The following is a 15,840-nucleotide window of genomic DNA, read 5'->3' as shown; positions in this document are numbered from 1 at the left end:
TGTTGGTGTACAGGGAGAAGAGCAGAGGAGAAAGAACGCAGCTTTGAGTGGAGCCAGTGCTGATAGTCCTGCTGTCCAAGACATTCTTCCCCAGCTTCACCAGCTGTCTCCTGTCAGACAGGAAGTCTGAAGAGAAATCCACAAACATGGGGCGCGCTGGTAGCGCAATGGTTAGGGCGCGCGTCCCATGTGTTGAAGCTCTCGTCTTGAGCGGTAGGCCCGGGTTCGCTTCCACCCGTGGCCTCTTTCTGCATGTCATTCCCCACTTTCTCCCTGGTTTCCGACTCTATCCACTGTCCTATCTCTCCATTAAAGGCACAAAAAGCCCCCCCCCCAAAAAAGAAATCCACAAACAGGATGAGCTGCAATGATAATAATGGTGTTAATAATGTCTGTAAAAACAGCTGATCAGCACAGTGCTTGAGGGTGGAGGGAGAGACAGAGTCTGGTCCAGCTGCTTTGCAGGGGTTCTGTCTCCTAAAGGTCTTATTAAGAGTCTCTTATTAGACTTAAACAGAGGGCTGTTGGGGCAGATGGTCGTTGAGGGTCAGTGTTTACCTACAGGATGTTGTTGAGCTCTTAGCAGTTCTTTGTTCCAGGGTTGAATTCAAAATGGGTGAGTTCTGTCAGTTTGTTCTGCATCTTGTTCCTTTACACTTGTCATACTTCCTCCGTTCAAATTGGACATTGTTCCAGCTGCTCTATTTCACTTTGAAAATCAATTCTTTACAAATTCAATGATTACTAAAATGTTGCTACTAAAATGTCTCATGTCCCATTAAAGCTCACCAAAGTGATTGTAATAAGAAGTGTATAGTAACTTCATGAAAAAAAAAGGCCCATTTAAAGAAAGCAGTACTGCACCACATTGACTTCATATTCTATTGTGTTGACTTAATGACTTTTCCTGTCTTTGTTTCTGACATCAGGGGTTAAAGCCGCTCCCAAGCCCACCAGGGACACATCAGGGGATGAAATTTTGTCACTTTGCAGCTTTGCTTGAGAAACATAGCGGATATGGAGAGGCTCAGGTTTGCTCTTTGAATTCTCATATTCATTGTGACTGGATTAGTAAAAATGACAGTTAACTATTGTTGAAGAATTTTATGACAACTGTAACTAAAGTATACTTGTCTATAACAAGTTAGACTGTTGTGTGTTATGCCAAAGGATCTATCATCAACTATATAGCGTGTGAGAAAGCAGACATGATCTCTATGAATTTAAATCATAACTGTGTGATGACAACATATACAGTAGACCTTATACGATTTTAAACACAGTGGCGATTCTAGACCACTTTTACTGAGGGGGCCAAACTGGGGCCAGTTGTTACGTCACAGGGGAACGTGAAACCCAGGTGAAAAATAGACAAAGATGATCATTTAAAAATATATATATTTATGCCTAATAATAGTGCACATCATTAAATACCACAACATAAAATACCATGATTCATAATTGTTTCAGTAACAGTAATTAATACTCGATTGTGAGTCTGGTTGTTGAGTCAAATACTGTGTATGTGTTATGAGGGGGGCTCTTTCTTTTGAAGGGGTGGCCACAGGGGGGCCCAAGCTCACTGTTACAGGGGCACTGGCTCCTGTTGGCCCCTGCCTAGAACTGGCCATGTTTAAACATATGCATGCTCATTCAATTACAGATCATCAGTGTCATGTATGTCCTATAGGTGATGACATCACGTTGAATGCCTAATTCAAATAGTTATGTTAAATATAGCAATAGCAGTTTTATTTCTACAGCACATTTCATTACAGATAAGCTCAATGTGCTTTACATTGAGGTTAAAAACAAAATCAAAACACAGCATACCAAAATAAAATCTAATCAATGAAGTCATGCACACCACATATACACGACACAGAAATAACTGAGTCAGACAAAGGTTGACAGTTTGTATTTTCATGTATTCATTCATCTTGGTGATTTTTGTGGGTATATTTTGAAAATCTGTCTACCCTCTAGTAGAAGTCTTCTGTGAGGTCAGTATAGATGTAACCTGATATTTTTAAGACCATCGTAGCAGAGGATCTATATTTGGACAGGAGCCAAGCATTTGGTCAATGAGGCAACCCTCCCCCAACCTCACTGACATTTAAAGCCATTTGAATTGCTCCCCGGGGACAAATGAAGTTGTGTTGAGTTGAATTGAATTGAATGTGAGAGATGTTTGACGTGACATCATCAAGTTTCGACCAACTACAGGTTGAATTTTAAAAGGTGGGCATGTACCTCAGCTCAGTAGGAGGTCTCTTAAAATAAATGGGACTACTTGAAGACTGATAATCTGTCATCGGACTCTGATGGACTCTGTTGTTTGACTTCAAGACTTCAACTGCAAATCAGAGTAGGGTTTGAATATAGGGTTTGAATATTTGCAGTCTATGTTTTGAGCTAAGAGTGATCAGGACGTCTGAGACCGTATTGGGATTTTTTTTTACATTTCTCGTGGAATCGGGACATCCACTGTCCTCATCTTAAATGTACTTTGCATGCTTTGTGCTTGTCCTTGATCCCGTATGTCATTATGGGATCTGAGTTGTTTTATTTTTTCAGTTAGTAGCATATATCCCCCGGGGGCTTTGCATTTTTCCATATGCCCTTTGGCATCTTGTTTGGGCTTTTTTTTTTTTATATAATAGAAATAGAAGTACATGTGCAAGGATTAATGTTTTCCGTCAATTTCAAAATTGTAATATTTTTCGTCAATATCAATCAGACAAAAAAAGAAAAAAAGTCGAGCAGACTGCTGTTTTTAATGTCTGGCATTTATCTGAATCCTGAAGTCTGTTTGGCATTTCAGTATAACTTACAGTCAGAACTTTCATCTGTGTAAGAGGCTTTTATAATGAGGCTTTTATCATGAGGCTTTTATCATGAGGCTTTTATCATGTGTTCTGGTGTTCAGATTGACTCGGGGTCGTGACCCTGTTAGTCACAATATGATCAGAGTTTATAGTTTTCGCTGTTTTGTGGGTCTTTGAGCAGAACAGTGACTGCTCACTGACGATAGGACATTTAATTCGGCTCCAAAACAGCATTAAAAACCGGAAAAAAGACAAAGGTAGACAAAGGTAAGACTGTATACATGATTTCGTTGTTATAGTTTTTATACCGTAATACAAGTGTTGTACTATCTTGTAGTTTGTATTGTGGAAAATATAAACTACATTGACTGCGGCATGACAAGGTTATTAGGCTGCTACATTTCGTGTTAGCTAACTAACTAACCAGCCTGCTAGCGGGACTTATAGCGCCAGCTGTAACCATGACAATAAAATGAGGAACACATCAATGCATTAAAATATATATATAATTCATATTCTGTAAAAGGTATATTTTTGCAAAGTAACTATTTTTAATGTGTTACTCCAGACTAAAGTCTGATGTGTTTGCACTGTGACTTCAGTAACTTGTTGGAGGGTCTGTCTGTGTTATAACTTTAGGCAGAATGGGCTTCTTATTCCACTGTCCTAATTAGTATAAAAAAACAAGGTCCTTATTTATCATTATCTAATCTCAAAATGCTCCAAAAAGCTTCATTTGAATGTTAGAATAGCTAGAGAGTCCCCCCACACCCCCCTGACTTCATTAACCTTTCATTCTTTCAACTTGTTCAAAGTTTTATATTAAACCCCTGTTGCACCTGTTGATCTATATAGGCATAAAATTCACTTGACTGTAGGTCAAATCTGTTTATATCTGTCAGCCTAGATCTTTAGCTTCAAAAAACTAAAACGTGTCAGTTTTATTCCTAAAATAGAAAACACCTCTGTTTTATACGTCGAGAATTTTCAGTCAAAAAGTATGTTTTTGCTTTAATCCCTGCAGCTCTGTGAGTACTTAAAGGTAGTTTGGGCATTCTTCTTGTGACCTACAAAAAAAGGTTTTTAAAAATAAGTTTTCTTGTGATAAGTTTGCTCCTTAACTTTGTTCTGGATGAACTGAGATATATGTATATTGATGTCCATTAACTTGTTTATGTAGAAGAGAGGTTGACCACTGATATTCAATTCTTAGACAGTGGTCTCCATTTTTATCTACCTTCGGAGTGTCAGACAGCATATCCTTAGATTTATGTCTGGATTTTCTTTTGGAGATCATTTTTTGTTAAGATTTCTATATATTTTTATATATGTTTTACTGTGTCCTTGTTATTACATTTATGTATTGGTATTGAGTGGTCCATTTTGAAAAATATTGTTAAAAACTTCATTGTACTTCCTGTATGTAAGGGGCTTTTCAGCTAACTGTCTGTAACGCTGATTGATGAAGTCTCTTTAGTTTAAAAGCCTCTGTTGCTGATCTAGCAGATTAAAAGAGGTTATAAAACATCTACCTTATTGTAAGTTTTTATTTACACAACATGACATACTAATTTCTGTTTACGTCTGGACTTCAGGTTATGGATCTGGAAAAAGAGATATATGATAATGTCTTGGAACAAAACTTTAAATCAGGTAAGTGTAAATCTCTCCTTAGACCGATTTTTAGATTAATCAAGTCGATTTTCAAGTCTAACTGGAAGTTTTCCGTTGTATTTTCCATCACATCTTCATAGCCATGCAGACCGTGCAGGCACTACAGGCTCAGCAGGGAAGGGTTTCTGAACCCTCCTCAACCTCTGCTCTGTCTAATTCTCAACCTGTGGACACCTCCTTCTCCCCTCAGGCTCATAATGAAGCCAGTAATGTTCTGGATAACTATGAGGTTAGTCAATAGCTGTTTTTGGACCAAACGGTTCTGGGGACTTTTTGAAGACTATCCACTATTTTTTCTGTCTGCATTTGCTGGCAGTGATTTATTTTATTTAGTCTTGTTTCGTTTTGATGAGTCAAACTCATCAAAACTTTTGTGGGTCATGGAGGAAGAGGAACTCAGACCAGACTACCTTGCCTGTGCTTTACTAATGGACCGAGCATTGACATTGGAGCAAGGACCCTATTGAAATGCAAGGACTTTTTTTAATTATTGGTTGAAAAGAATTGCCGTTTTGGAGGCTTCAATTTTGTGTTTATTGACCCGATAGGTCCTTAAACTGGTATCATAGTGCTCAGGAAAGTGGGATGATGTTTGTTGGGATCTGTGCATCCCTCCTATTGGATGCACAATGGGAAGGTGTCGCTGAACCCAACTTGAACATTTTATAAGTTCTATGCGCGCGTGCATGGGTGGCATGCATAACCTTGCACTCAGCGCAGATACATAGACAATGAGCGCCCACCGTATCCTATCTGAACGGCCCCTAAGAAACAGACTGAAGTGTTGTAACACTCATAAAGGGCAACATTTTAAAAGCTCAAATTTGGGAAAAGAGAGACTATCTCGAAAGATAACCAGATTATCATGGGATTGCACCTCATGAAACTTAAGTTTTGGGAAGTTTATATGGTAAAACATTTGATGTGCAATGGAAATTTAGTTGTGTAGCTCCTCTGCAGCTAAAAATGAGTGGTCCAATTATGTCTTTGTTTTATTTAAAGGTGGTGGCTATGGAGTTTGATGGTGAAGCCAATAACAGTACAACAACCACCACATCTGTAGCTCCTGACTACAGCTGTACTACAACCAATTCCAACATTGGAGAAAGTGGCTACAAATGTGTAACATCTACATCCAGTTCTAATGCAAAAAAAACTAAATTAACTGCAGTTAATTTTAACACCGGTATGACAACCAACACCACTGCAGCTCCAAGCAAAAGTGGTACTGCAACCAGTATCAAGAGGAGAGAAACTGCACACACATCTATGTCCAGTACCAGTGCAATGACCACCAAATCGACTGCAGCCAATTTCAATACCAGTATAACAACCAGCACATCTGCGGCTTCCATCAACAGTGCCATTACAACCAACAACAGTAAAACATCAAACACATCCAGTGTTGGTGCAAATACCACCAAATCCAATAGAGCCAACCCGTATACTAGTACAACTGTCTCCCCATCAGCAGCTCTAACCAACAGTGGTACTACAACCACTACCAATAGAAGAGAAAATGACTTCAAATATACATCAAACAAATCCATCAACAATACAGAGACCCCAAAATCTGCATCAGACTTTCTCAAGCATGGAACAATCTCCACATCTAATTCAACTACCTCAGGTGAATCTGAAACCACTACATCTGGGGAAGTTTCCAAACCATTACAAAGCAGAACTTCTTCAACCAAAGGCAAGCATAAAGCTAACATAGCATCTATAGTGAAAGAAACCCCATTGCATACAAAGGTGAATTCTCAGCCCACTGCTACAACTTCAGTCAAGTGTGGAAATATGGAGGCCTCGGACAAGACTGCACTCGTGAAGAAATCAGGGGGGTCAAATGCTGATGTTGCACCAGACAAGCACAACAGGCCTGCATCTAAAACCACTAAAATTGGTGAGAATTATTTTAAGTACAAGAACAATTACTCAAAAAGTGTTTTTTTCCCATTCATCCATTGTTTATATTTGTATTTTCTTTTCATATTTATTGTTGTCTGTACTCTTCAGGCGTGGACCAAATGATTGTGGTGTTTAGTGGAAAAAGAAGGCAACTTTACTGTCAGCTGTGTGCAGCCAGGCTGACATGTTCAGATCACCCAAGCACCCACAGACACCAGCTCAACTATGTGGTGCGTGCTTGATTACTATTGTAATTATTATAGCTTCAAATATCGGAAGCTTGTAAAGCAGGGCAGTATTAAACATGAAAATGTTATTCTCTTAATAGAAAATGAAGTTACCTCATTGGACTGCTGAGCCATCTGAGTTGAAAAGCAAACTAGCCAACACAGTGGCCCTCTATGTTGAACTTGAACAATGTGCTGGAGCTCCAAAAATTCAGGTGACCCACATTAGTGACCATCAGCCTGCGTGTTGTTTACTTACGCATGTATTGTATCGCATCAATAAAGGGGATTACAATTATTTAAAGGTAGAGTCAGTAGAAATGTTTGTTGCAGATTGCCCACTGCAGGATTTAGCGTGTGCGTTTCCTGCCTGTAGCTATACTGCAAGCACCCTGAGAATAATAATAAAATGTGTTGTAATGGAAAAGCTGATGATTTAGCAAGCTAGGAACAGCCGGTGTTTGGCACCTACCTGTTCAACAGAAAGCAGGCCAATTCTGCGTGTATGGGGGAAAGCCAACCCGAGGTTCAACCTAGTTATGGAACAAGCGTTATCTGCTTGCCATTCTGCCTTACTGCTAATATGTTTGTTTCTTCACTGCCACTTCGTCCACGTTAGTCCTATTCACCATTTTTAATCACGTCCAATCTCTGAATTTTGTCCACTCCCAAACTCTACTACGCGCTGTCATTGGCTGGGGGAAACACATCCACTCCCCACTCAGAGATATCCAGAGTCAACAAGAACAGAACACAACATCAAAATCCAGGCAGAGGACAGACACAGTCAACACATCATGTATGGAGGCCCATAAGTGATGACTGAGCAGCATTAAGTCTATATTTTATTTTTAGGAAAAAGCTACTGACTCTATCTTTAAAGAAAAGTGAATGAGTAACCCTTTAAATCACTAACGTTATCACCATGGCACAGACACTGAACTTGACTATGAAACAATGGGAATGATTTTGGTTTTCATGGGTGGGATCAGTTAAAATATTGAAGTAGTGGTTAATGATGAGCTCTCTTCGATTGACTTTGTGGGCATATCTATATTTCTCTTGCTTAAGTATACAAAGTCATTAATTGAGAATTTGAGAGTATTTAAATGCATCTTAGTGAAGTCCTGTGCATTGGTGATATTGTTTGCAAAAAACTAATTAACAATGAATAACTAACTAAAATAACACTGGACACACTTGTGTTAACAGAGGAAAAAATGTGAAAAGGAAAATGTGTTCAACCAAGCACTTTTGTGTTTTTCTTAATGGCCCTTGTTTTTCTTTCTTTAATCTAGAAATTGGAAGTTACTATGGATGTATACGATGAGCTGAAAAACCTTGACAATGACAAAGGTACCTTATAAGGTGTAGCTGAGTTACACCTCATAAATCTTGATTTTGCTTGACTTGCACTTGAAAACCTGAAGCAGGCTCCCAGCTATTGGTTGAACAGTAAGGGTACTGTAATGGAGAAACGTATTGTGCTGATGTATTAAAATATGACCATCACATATCCTGTTGACCAGAGGCCTGTGCATGAACTTCTGCTTTTCTTTGAATTTAGATACAGAAACTGTCTAGACTATGTTTAGCTCTAAACTCTAAATCTGCCCTACAACAGAGTTTGTCTATACCCACCCCTCCCCTTTGATACAATATATAAAAGTGTGTTTCCCCTTTGCCCCCTTTGAGCTTCTCTGCAGACTGATTGATTGATTGATTCCCGGTCTTTATTCTTTATTCTCATCGAAATATCCCGATAACAGTACAGAGAGAGCTAGCTGGAAAATGTTCCCGACAAAGGAATCCCCTTTAAGAAAGCTTGTTTCCTATGCATTTAAATCAGAGAACTGAATCCAAATAATTTAAGAAGTACAACCGTGCCTCAGAATACCCCAGGAGGAACTAAATGTTGCTGGGGAGAAGAATATTTTGGTTAACTTGCTTAGCCGGCTGCCAACCCAACCTGGCCCCGGACAAGCGATGGGATGGGAATAAATTAAAATTATAATTTGATCTTTGCTTTTTAGCTATTATAAGTAGCTATTGTGTTTATTTTACTGACAATGTTTACAGAATGAACAAATACACATTTTCATTTGTAGTTGTATTGTTGTAAAAGACTTAAAGTGAAATCATTCTAAAGTAAGGGTTTTTATCACTAGTATACTGAGTGAAGTGTACTCTTGTTGTACCAAGTTGCGACTTTCTTAGATTCATTGACCCAAATACGGCTATTTTTAGTTTCATGACCTGGCACTAATACGTGTCTTTATATCTTATATTATTGCTATTTGAAGTATACATTTTGCAACATTTAATTAAATTATGAACTCATGTCTTTTGTATTCAAGTTAACTCTGAATAATATATGATGAAAGAAACAGTGAAATCACAGACAAGATGTTGATAAATGATCACAGCAGTAGACAGTTTCACAGTTTAAATTTATTTCTTTACTTGCAGCTTTAGCAAGAGTGACAGAAATGAAAAGAGAGAGAGACTCGGGGGTCTCATCCACCACAGCCGACCCTGGGCAGGTGTCAACACCGGATGCTCACTTGTCCAGTCCGTTTGACTACAGCCCAGATGACGGTAAATTTAAGCTTCATCTGCGTATGTTTTTCATCCACCTGCATATTCATCAAAACCTTCGTACTCTTTGGACATGTTGTTGCTGAAGTATGTTCTGGGTCTTTAATTTGTAATTCTGCACATAAATATGTAAACCTTTCAGTGCGTATATCATTTACTGTTGTTTTTGTTTCTTAGAGACGGACTTGTGGCAGAATGAAACTGCAGGACTTTCTCCTGAAATCCAATCTGTGCAGGAGAGCAAACATGAGCTCCAGACATCACTTGTAAAGATCACTGGTAAGAATCAACACGCTTAAAATCATCTATTAACTTACAGCTCTTATTATTTGAGATAATGAATCAATTTCAAAAGAGAAAAATGAACTGGCTGCAATTCTACTATTTATAATGTACATTGCTATTTATTGTCCTTTCTGTTTTGCCTTTAAGCTATCAAAAAAACTCCTGGTAACTCAACTCTTACCTGTGAGTTTGAATCAGCAAGTCCACTTGCTGAAGCCTCTTCCTGCCCCGAGACTCGAGAGCAGAGAAACCATCAGGAGAAAAGTGATCCTGAGTTACTGGTCACACAGAAGGTGCTCGAAGGCTCTGAGAATACGTCACCTGTAAATTGCTCAAACCCGGACGAGCTCTCCTCTGCTCCGTCAGTGAACGCAGAACAGCACGACCAACCGAGACCCCGTCAGAAAGCAGAAGAAGCATCAGAACAGTCCAGATGTGGTTCCAGACCTGATCACCACAGTGTGTTGCAGCCACTTCCAAATACTTCAATCATTTTTAGCGTGTATTTCTCTTCTTTTTCATATAATGTGTTGATATTATATTTTACATGGCTGTCACAGGGGTAGCATCTCTGGGCTGCAGTAATCTATCCACATACTTGGCTGTGAAGAATTTGGACTCTGAACTAATCATAGGTGGGTGTCTCCATCCTCGCACAGCACATGCTTTTTCACATTCTTTACCAGGGATGTCGTATTAACCTAGAGTTCTGGGTTTTTTTTCTGACCTTAAGAGGAGAAGAGGGCTTTGTAAAGAAAGGGGGCAACCAGCTTTGAGTTCTTCAAAGTGTGGGCCTTGGAAATGATTTCCTTCTTTATAAAATCAGAGCTATTTTTCTGATTTTTTGTTCATGCTGTTTAGAATAATTTCAGTCAGCAGCCGCACAGCATCATTGTCTCGCACAGCATCATTTTCTTATATTGGCAAACAGGAATTAGTTACTATGGTTACAGAGATGCTCTGTGTCCGAAACTTTCTCGCAACACCCTTACATTCAAAAATTCAAGATCCAGTTTGAACAAAATTAAGGTCACGTCATCGCTGCTTGGATGAGACAGAGCTACAGCATGTATCAGGAATAAATCACATTATTGATGATGCTTGAATCTGCATGTTTATTGTCATGTACCTGCCAGTGAATAGAATGAAACCACGGTTATTCTAGTATGTATTTCAATCCTATGAATCGGCTATACAAATGCTACTTGTGCACAGCAATAGCTGTAAAAATTTAGTGCTGAAATGTTCAAATTCAAGGATGTGAAAAAATGTTTAAAAAAATGCCACTGATTTCTCCTCCAGTACAAAGTTTGATCCTCCATATATTCCTCAGGTCGCGGCTCAGTATGGGAGTGTAGAGGGATATCTCAAAAAACATTCTTCTTGTGTGAGAGCTGCAGTGAGCGGCTCTTCCTCAGTGACATCTGTCAACACATGATCAGTGTGGAGCACTGGCTCAATCACCTGGTGAGGGGCGTCTCACTGACTTATTGAAGTTCTCTAAACTCAACACTATTTTCCTCCACATTTTTTAATTTACTTGCCCGCCTTTCAGATGAGCAAGCACCCTAACATTATGACGTTCTGGTCGTTGGAGGATGTGACGCAAGAGGAAAAACTCGTTATTTTAAAGGCCATTGTAAAGAGGACCTCAGAGATGGAGCGCTTCCCCGAGATAGATGCCACGGTAGCCTTTAAATAACAATTATGCCTATTATTTCAAATAACATTTAGCTAATCAGTTTAATCACCATCTTATGGAAGAAGTCGATGTACGAAGCACTAATGCACCTCTGTTTTACTGATTGTCACTGTGTGTTCTTTCATAGAGTAAACTGCTGCCACCAAAAGAATTTGAATACGTTAAGACAGCTCCGTTCAGTGAAGGTAGCAGTAAACATACAATACAATGTTGATCGTCAAAAAGAGAATATTGCTATTACTTTAAAATGTTCTGTTTGATTTTCATAGCTTTAAAATTCCTACAAGACTCAGAGAAAGAACAGGACCCGACCTTCATCTATCCTCCAATAAGTACTCCACAACAAAAGGGTGAGCACAGTAATGTTTTTAAGTCTAGCCAATTGAGGCTGAAACTGAGTGCAAATGATGAGCTTTAGTTTCTGTTGAACAGAACAGCCGCCAGAGAAACAGCAGGATCAAGCGGAATCTGTGCCCACAGAGATGAAGTCAGCACAGGTTTCAGAGACGGACGAGAGACAAGACTATGGTATAGTACTAGTTTAATTTGACTTAGAATATTGAAATGGGTCTTTTTCCTCTGAGCTGTAACCATCTTAAAGTTTCTTTTTTTTTTCTAATTTCTTCTCCACTAAATCTCTCAGACATGAGGCAGGAAACAGAAAACCAGCATGTGGATGGTGTCAAGAAAACAAGGGTATCGAGCCCTCTGGATGAGACCAGTGTCTACTCAAGAGCTGATTCTGTTGTTGTTCCATTCCCTGAAGCCGGTACATGTCAGAGCCCCCAAGAGAATTCAAAGTGCAAACAAGAAGTCAGACCCCTGGTTGATGGTCAGCACCAGAGGGCTATCGCAGAGTTGCAAATGAAACAGACAGAGGTGCAATCAGGATCCTCGTCCTCCTCTGTTATTGGTGCAGAAACTAGTCCAGCTCTGCCAGAATCTTCAGGAGATAAATGCCCTCTAGCCAGGAAAAGACCCGCTGATACATCTGTAGAAACCCTGGCCAGATCTTGCAACAGTAACACCCAATTAGAGGACCCTTTCCCAGATAAAAGCACCAACAGCTCACTACAGCACAAAACTAAATCGGCTTCTGAGTCCACTCCTGTTCACCCTCCTGCAAGCCCCACTCCCCTCTCTGCTGAGGACAAAAAGTCAGGACCTGTATCTAAAGAACCCAACTCATCCATAGTTGGCATAACCCTCGATGACCTCATAGCTCTGGTGAAAGAGACAAGGTCAGGGAAGTCATTGTCCCCTTGTGTGGTTAAGTCTGAGACTTTGTCACCTTGCCCTTACAATCCATCAGCAGGTGTGAAAATCAAACGGGAGCTAGAGTTTGAGCATATTACATCCGCAATGCCAGAAAAAAAGAAAAGATTGGATTCAAAGGTTGAGTTGGATAAATCTACAGACAAAACAATGTTACCTTCTGGCACCTTTGATTGCCCCATTGAGCCACAAAGTCAGGAAAGCATGAGCCCATCCAAACCTGGTCCCAACGATGAAGCCGCCAATCATCACCCAGAGCCACGAGCAAACCCAGAGCCTGACTCTCAGTTGCCCATTAGCTCCGTCATAACTGCAAGGCTCGACCCCTTTAAGCCGCAGTTAACAGGCCACTATTTTGCAAGGGGCTACACCAAGAACAGTCAGGACGTTCACAGCTTTCCAACAGTCGCAAACGCAAGCCAAAGTGACACTCGGGCAGCTTCATCGGGGTACGCTCAAACAAGCCAAATGCCTTACACCACAAATGGTTGTTCATTTCTTCCTCCTTCTGGAGCTGTGGGTGGCTTCACAACACCAGCCTATCCCTCTGCATACAATCAGAGTTCATACCAAGGTAATGGGTATGGTACAACAGGGAACTACCAAAGCCATTTTAAAACAGAGCAGGGAGCAAACAGCATCTATCTGCCCACATTTGAACCCTGTTCAGCAACTTCAACACCACTAGGATGGGCGAGTCATCAAATGCCACAGTTAATGCAGCAGCAACAGCCACAGCAGCAGCAGATGATGATACAGCCACAGCAGCAGCAGATGGTGATACTGCCACAGCAGCAGCAGATGATGATACCGCCACAGCAGCAGCAGCAGCAGCAGCAGATGATACCGCAACAACAACAACAACAGCAGCAGCAGCAGCAGTTAATACAGCAGCAGCAGATGGTGATACCGCCACAGCAGCAGCACATGATGATACCGCAACAACAGCAGCAGCAGCAGATGATACTGCAACAACAGCAGCAGCAGCAGCAGCAGATGATACTGCAACAACAGCAGCAGCAGCAGCAGCAGATGATACTGCAACAACAGCAGCAGCAGCAGCAGCAGCAGCAGCAGCAGCAGATGATACTGCAACAACAGCAGCAGCAGCAGCAGCAGCAGCAGCAGCAGCAGATGATACTGCAACAACAGCAGCAGCAGCAGCAGCAGCAGATGATACTGCAACAACAGCAGCAGCAGCAGCAGCAGCAGCAGCAGATGATACCGCCGCAGCAGCAGCAGCAGCAGCAGATGATACCGCAACAACAACAGCAGCAGCAGCAGCAGTTAATACAGCAGCAGCAGCGAATGCATCAGCAGTTAATACAGCAGCAGTACTGGAAAATGGGTCCTCCACCCTCCAATCCTCCTACAGCCAACAGTCAGATCCTGACCCAGGCCTCTGCAAACTCCTCCTCCTGGTTTTTCCCAGGAGGTTCCGCCATTGTTGTTGATATACCTCCAGTCGCTCAGGGAACTTTCTCTTCAACCAAGTAGAAAGCAATAGCAAACTTGACCATTGAATGTCCCGAAATTTCCAGCATACATCTGTAAAGTGTACTTTATTATATCTTCTACTATACATATTACATTTTAGATATGTGGCTACCATGTTATATTTATGCATCTGAAGAACAGCTTATTTTTCGGACATGTTTTTACATATCAGGATTTTTTTTTTGTTGCCTCAAATAGTGTTCTGTCAATTAGACAGTTTTTATTTCACGTTTGTCTGTGAAAGAAAAAGTTCTGCTCTTGTGGGATTGACTTCTCTTCTCTGGTTCTTTGTGCTCTGTTCTCTTGGACTGGATAGAGACTACAGTTCTGATTGTTAGTTAAAAAAAAAAAAACAGAACATTCCTTTTTTTAATGCAGGTTATCTGATTTTTCTTTTCAACTTGTCCGTTTGGTTCATATGTTTATACATGTTTGCTTTAAAAATGAAGGAGTTTATAACCTGCTTGAGAATCTTCATATTAAGTGACTGTCGTTCTTTTCCGTTTTTTAAAATGTACAACGTAACATTTCAGCAGTTATCTACTGTGAGTTTTGTACTTTTTATATTTTATATTCATAGAGAGCGAGTAATTCAGTTTGTGTTATCAAACTGAAGGAAGCCCTGTTAACTAACACCACACTTGTTACTCTTTTAATAAAAATGTTCTTTTAAACCATTTCCTCTCTTTTTGGCTTGTTTTCTTTTCCTTTCCTGGATGCTGAAATACTGAAGAGCAACCTTCGGATAAGAGATTTCAGTCATGTTTTTTTTCTTCAATGTCATCATGCTAAAACAAAATTAAGATTAGAATACACAAGAACATGGAATGGAGTTTTGTCATGATACAAAAAACACTAGCCATGTCAGAATCAGAAGCACTTTATTAATCAGGGTGAAATGAGTTCTTTACAGTTGCTCTTGCACACAAGTAGTAGAAGGGAAGTACAATAAAGAGTGTTGAAGAGACCGCTGTGGAAGTATACACTGTCTATGAAGTATACGATGTGTGTAAAGGGCAGATTATTGAGGAACTTTGTTCTGTACAAAGTGCAGAGTTGAAGAAAATAAGCAACATATACAAAGCACAGTATTAACAGCAAGATACAGCTGTAGTGCACGGTAGATTCAGTATTGGACATTGTGTTATGGACAGAATATTTACTGGTTAACATTCAGGATATTTCTACAGTTTAAATAAATAATGAATAAAGCACCTAAACACTAAGTTTGCAATCAACCAGCCAACATGTTTCAAGACTTCTAAAGAGCTTTTTAAATACATTTCCACAGCTTCTCACCAACACCACAGTCTGCAGGGAGTATTTTCTGGTGACAATAAAGAATAGACACTAAGGTTGTTTGCTGTCACCAGGGGTGTGTCCAGACTTTTAGGACTGGGGTGGCCCAACTAGGGCACTGACTTGTGCAGGGGTGGCCTGAAGTTTGTGTTCACACATGAATGAAAAGCATTTATTTACCCCTTCTGTCTGCACTCATCACATGGACTTTTAACTAACACAAGATAATGGCAGCATATCTTGTGTTAATCTTAATTCTTCAAGGACTTAAAACAATATGTATGTCCACAGTCACAATTGTAAGTATTTAAAAAATTGCAAACACACATCTGCACAATGAAAACGATAAGCTGCCTGTTGCAACACAGCAGCCTGAATAGTGGGTTTCAACATAAGTCCCACGTCTGGCAAGGCAAACCGCCAATAATAGTTAAGGATTTTTGAGTGGCACCTGGGATGGCCTGTAAGATTTTCATGCCACCCCTCTGGACACGCCCCTGCCCTGGTTGTCGCTAAAGCTCTTTGGTTAAAATGATTTATTTTG

At 40.2% G+C, this 15,840-nt stretch overlaps 1 protein-coding gene across 2 annotated transcripts in view; it reads left to right on the top strand.

Annotated features, from left to right (window-relative positions):
* Window positions 1-14,674, top strand: part of LOC136177063 (serine-rich adhesin for platelets-like) — a 47,369-nt gene extending 32,695 nt beyond the window's left edge. The window contains exons 32-48 of one of the 2 annotated variants that reach the window (XM_065947800.1): window positions 930-1,031; window positions 4,424-4,481; window positions 4,583-4,731; window positions 5,505-6,408; window positions 6,522-6,643; window positions 6,742-6,855; window positions 7,939-7,996; window positions 9,110-9,238; window positions 9,416-9,517; window positions 9,671-9,982; window positions 10,084-10,158; window positions 10,857-10,990; window positions 11,079-11,210; window positions 11,353-11,410; window positions 11,495-11,575; window positions 11,658-11,753; window positions 11,869-14,674. In XM_065947800.1, the coding sequence (XP_065803872.1) occupies window positions 930-1,031; window positions 4,424-4,481; window positions 4,583-4,731; window positions 5,505-6,408; window positions 6,522-6,643; window positions 6,742-6,855; window positions 7,939-7,996; window positions 9,110-9,238; window positions 9,416-9,517; window positions 9,671-9,982; window positions 10,084-10,158; window positions 10,857-10,990; window positions 11,079-11,210; window positions 11,353-11,410; window positions 11,495-11,575; window positions 11,658-11,753; window positions 11,869-13,997 (4,755 nt within the window). In that variant the 3' untranslated portion in view covers window positions 13,998-14,674. The remainder of the gene's footprint in view (window positions 1-929; window positions 1,032-4,423; window positions 4,482-4,582; window positions 4,732-5,504; window positions 6,409-6,521; window positions 6,644-6,741; window positions 6,856-7,938; window positions 7,997-9,109; window positions 9,239-9,415; window positions 9,518-9,670; window positions 9,983-10,083; window positions 10,159-10,856; window positions 10,991-11,078; window positions 11,211-11,352; window positions 11,411-11,494; window positions 11,576-11,657; window positions 11,754-11,868) is intronic. The other variant, XM_065947801.1, reaches the window with a different exon arrangement.
* The last annotated feature ends 1,166 nt before the right edge of the window (window positions 14,675-15,840 follow it).

This window comes from Labrus bergylta, chromosome 19 (genome assembly GCF_963930695.1).
Source record: "Labrus bergylta chromosome 19, fLabBer1.1, whole genome shotgun sequence".
Lineage (NCBI taxonomy): Eukaryota > Metazoa > Chordata > Actinopteri > Labriformes > Labridae > Labrus > Labrus bergylta.
The sequence above is the reverse complement of the archived record's forward strand: the minus strand, read 5'-3'. Positions and strand labels throughout refer to the sequence as shown.